Source organism: Sinocyclocheilus rhinocerous, unplaced genomic scaffold, assembly GCF_001515625.1.
Source record: "Sinocyclocheilus rhinocerous isolate Xijiao unplaced genomic scaffold, SAMN03320098_v1.1 scaffold395, whole genome shotgun sequence".
In the NCBI taxonomy this organism is placed as follows: domain Eukaryota; kingdom Metazoa; phylum Chordata; class Actinopteri; order Cypriniformes; family Cyprinidae; genus Sinocyclocheilus; species Sinocyclocheilus rhinocerous.
Window position 1 is genome coordinate 3,275,899 of NW_015660890.1, and position 3,386 is coordinate 3,279,284.

General features: G+C 28.4%; 1 protein-coding gene across 1 annotated transcript in view; it reads right to left on the reverse strand.

The window, feature by feature from the left end:
- The window catches only part of LOC107726026 (diacylglycerol kinase iota-like), a 47,755-nt gene that overhangs the window by 11,448 nt on the left and 32,921 nt on the right, over window positions 1-3,386 (reverse strand). The window contains 5 exon segments of the mRNA XM_016535489.1: window positions 123-196; window positions 313-375; window positions 446-501; window positions 2,007-2,085; window positions 2,164-2,289. Coding sequence (XP_016390975.1) covers window positions 123-196; window positions 313-375; window positions 446-501; window positions 2,007-2,085; window positions 2,164-2,289 — 398 coding nt within the window.

Sequence of the window (3,386 nt, forward strand, 5' to 3'; positions counted from 1 at the left end):
ATATATATATATATTTTAATGTCTGATTTATTACTAACAGAGAGATAGTACCAGAATTCATGATTAAAAAACAGACATAAACGGCACCTTTTCCTGAGATCGAGCCCTATTTTTGCACACACCTGGGAATATTCAAGAAGACGATGCACTGAAACTTCAGCTCCTGGATCTTGGGTGTGAGATCCGTACCGTCACACTGCCAATAAAGAAGGAAAGTAATTACAAAGAAGAACATCAGGTGAACAATGGTAAAGTTAGCATGAGCGGACAGGTCCTGTCAAAGCACTGCTTTCATGAGAGTGTCATACTCACCACCACCCTGACGTGCTTGGACAGGTCCCTGGAGCTCCGCTGGAGGAAGTCAGAGAAGGCCGCCTGAGGGGACAAAACACACACTGAAACACACACTTACTCAGTCTGTCACACAGACGGGAGCTCGGCCTACCCCTGCATAGAACATCTTGTTACGGAAGCGACTGTTGAATTTCTCAGGATTGGCTTCTGTGAAGGAACACAAACGACAAATGATTATGACTCCGAGCAAGAGAAACAACGGATACATAAAGACATTTTATTTAAAGACCAAATTTATTAAATGTCAAATCATAGAAAACTATGAACTGAAAGCATTCAATGTGCCACATATCAATATACACTATATTTCATGGATCATGATGTCATATAATGATTAACATATCCCCGCCCACATTTACTTTACAAATCAATATCTATTCAGTATTCAGCAAATTGTCTCTAATGAACGATAATGTGAACTGAACTCATAACTAATTAGCCAATCATGACAATCATAAAATATATTTTACATTAAAAAAAAATGGCATCCCCTTGGAAAATGAACAGCCAAAAAAAAAAAAAAAGATATTTAAACATATGGGCTATAACTGTAATGCATTTAAAAGTAAACTACATTTAAATAATAATTTTCACTATCCTCATTAAACATTTAATCTATGCATCGCAGTTTAAGTAATATAATTAAATGTAAAATAAATTATTAAAATACAATTAAAATAATTACAAATAACATTCCAATTTAAATAAAACCTTAATATTAATTAATAAATGGCAAATCCAGGTTACATTACTGAATACAGCAAATGTTAGATAATTAAATGAAGGAAAACATAATTATTTTACTTTTTAATTCCAAATCAGCTTGCTTGATTCTAATGGTGGGAAATGGATAATAAAAACTACAATATCAAGATTTATATAGGACTTTAAGGTATTTTTAAATAATATTAAGATTTAAAAAAAACAAAACAGAGACATTAAGACTAAAATATTGAGACATGTTTTTTAAAACATCAAGACAATTAAAAAATATCAATATGTGTCTTATAAAAATGTAAAGACAAGTTTTTTTTTAAAGATTTTTAAGAAGATTTTGGTTTAAAATATTAAGACAAGTTTAAATAATATTAAGATGAATTAAAAAATGTTTTACTAAAATATTAAGGCATTAAGACTAAAATATTAAGATATGTTTTTAAATATTTAGATGTGTCATAAAAATATTACTTTTTTTTTTTAAATATTAAGACATTTTTATATAATATTAAGATGTATTTTAAAAAATATTTACTAAAATATGAAAGCATTAAGACTAAAATATTAAGACATTTTTTTAACATTTGTGTCATAAAAAATATGAAGTTGTTATATCTCCTAAAATATAAAGACATTCTTTTAAATATTAAGATGTATTTTTAAATAATACTAAGATGCTTTAAAAAAAATATTTACTAAAATCTGAAGGTATTAAGACTAAAATATTAACACTTTTATTTAGATGTGGACGTATCTATTTTTATATTTAGATCTAAAATACATACACATTTTTTTAATATATATTTTAAGAATATCAAAACTATTAAAAGACTAAAGAATGTGTTCAGGGCATTTAAACCTTCACTGACAGCTATTAAAATGCCTCGTGTATGTAGTGTAAACTAGGGTCTCCAGTAGGACAGAGCGTCACAGACCTCTGGACTCGTGGAACTCCAGGGTGACGTGGGCATCAAAGCCGAGGCTGAAGTAGTTATTGAACACGTTTAGAGGAAGCTGAGAAGACACACACAAACATATGAGCAGCGTATAAACACAACCCAATGTCTGTGTCAGCATGAACACAGCCATCACCTTCTGCGTTCCCTCCTCCGGCTGAACGGCCGATCGCTCCACCTGCAGATTCCAGCGGTCCAGCTGCACCACCGTCCCGTCCTCCACCTGACACAAGACCTTCGACACCGGATCGTCTGTGTAACCCTGAAACATCACAGCTACTGTCTGTGAGAGCGGCTTACTCCTGCCATAAACACTGTCCTTGACATCAATCGCAATCATTAGAGCATCAATTCAAATGATCATTACACCCGCTTCATTGCTAATAATAGACTTTAGATTGAGGCATGGGAAAAAACCTGGGAGCCTCCAGATTCCAAGGCCAGTGTTTCTCCAGACACACAGTCAGAGTATAATAGAAAATAATGAGCGGCATTTATCAGTGACAATCACAGCCTCTCAGCCAATCACAGCAGCCACATCATAATTCTGCAGCAAAATTTACATATTCAGATTCAGTTTTAATATGAATTTGACGTTTATTGCTTTTTCAAATATAACTTATTTTAAATATATAAATTTATTCTAATGTATTAATTTATAATTAATTATAATTAAATTAATTCTAAGGGTGTAAAATTGTTAATAAAACATTAAATATTAACAAATATTTTTTAAAATATTTAAATCCATTTTTAAAAGATATTAAGACTTTTTTTAATATTGAGATTTTTTAAAAGAATATTAAGACTTTATATAAATATATATATATATACATAAAGAGTTTAATCGTTTTTTAATTAAACATATCCTTTTTTAAAATCTTAAGTCATACTTAAAAAAAAAAAAATAGACTTTTTTGTAGATATTAACACATTTTTAAAAAGTATTTAGAAAAATATTTAGACATAAAAAAAAACATACCTAGATTAATATTTAGGCATATATTTTATAAAATTTTAGACACTTGGAAAATAAATATATATATATTAAATTATTTAGACATATTTTTTTAAATATTAAGACTTAAAAAAAAATTTAGACAATTTTTTAATATAATGAGACATTTTTAAACATATTTAGACATATCTTTGAAAATATTTAAGACAGTTTTTAAAAAGCATAAATACATTTTAATAGATATTAAGACATTTAAAACAAATTAAGTTTTTTATTTTGAATTAGATAACATTTCAGACGTACTTTTAAAAAATATATATAAAGACATTTCTTGTAGATATTAAGAGTTTTTTTCGTATTTAGACATTTAAAAAAACAAAGATTTATTTTTATTATATATA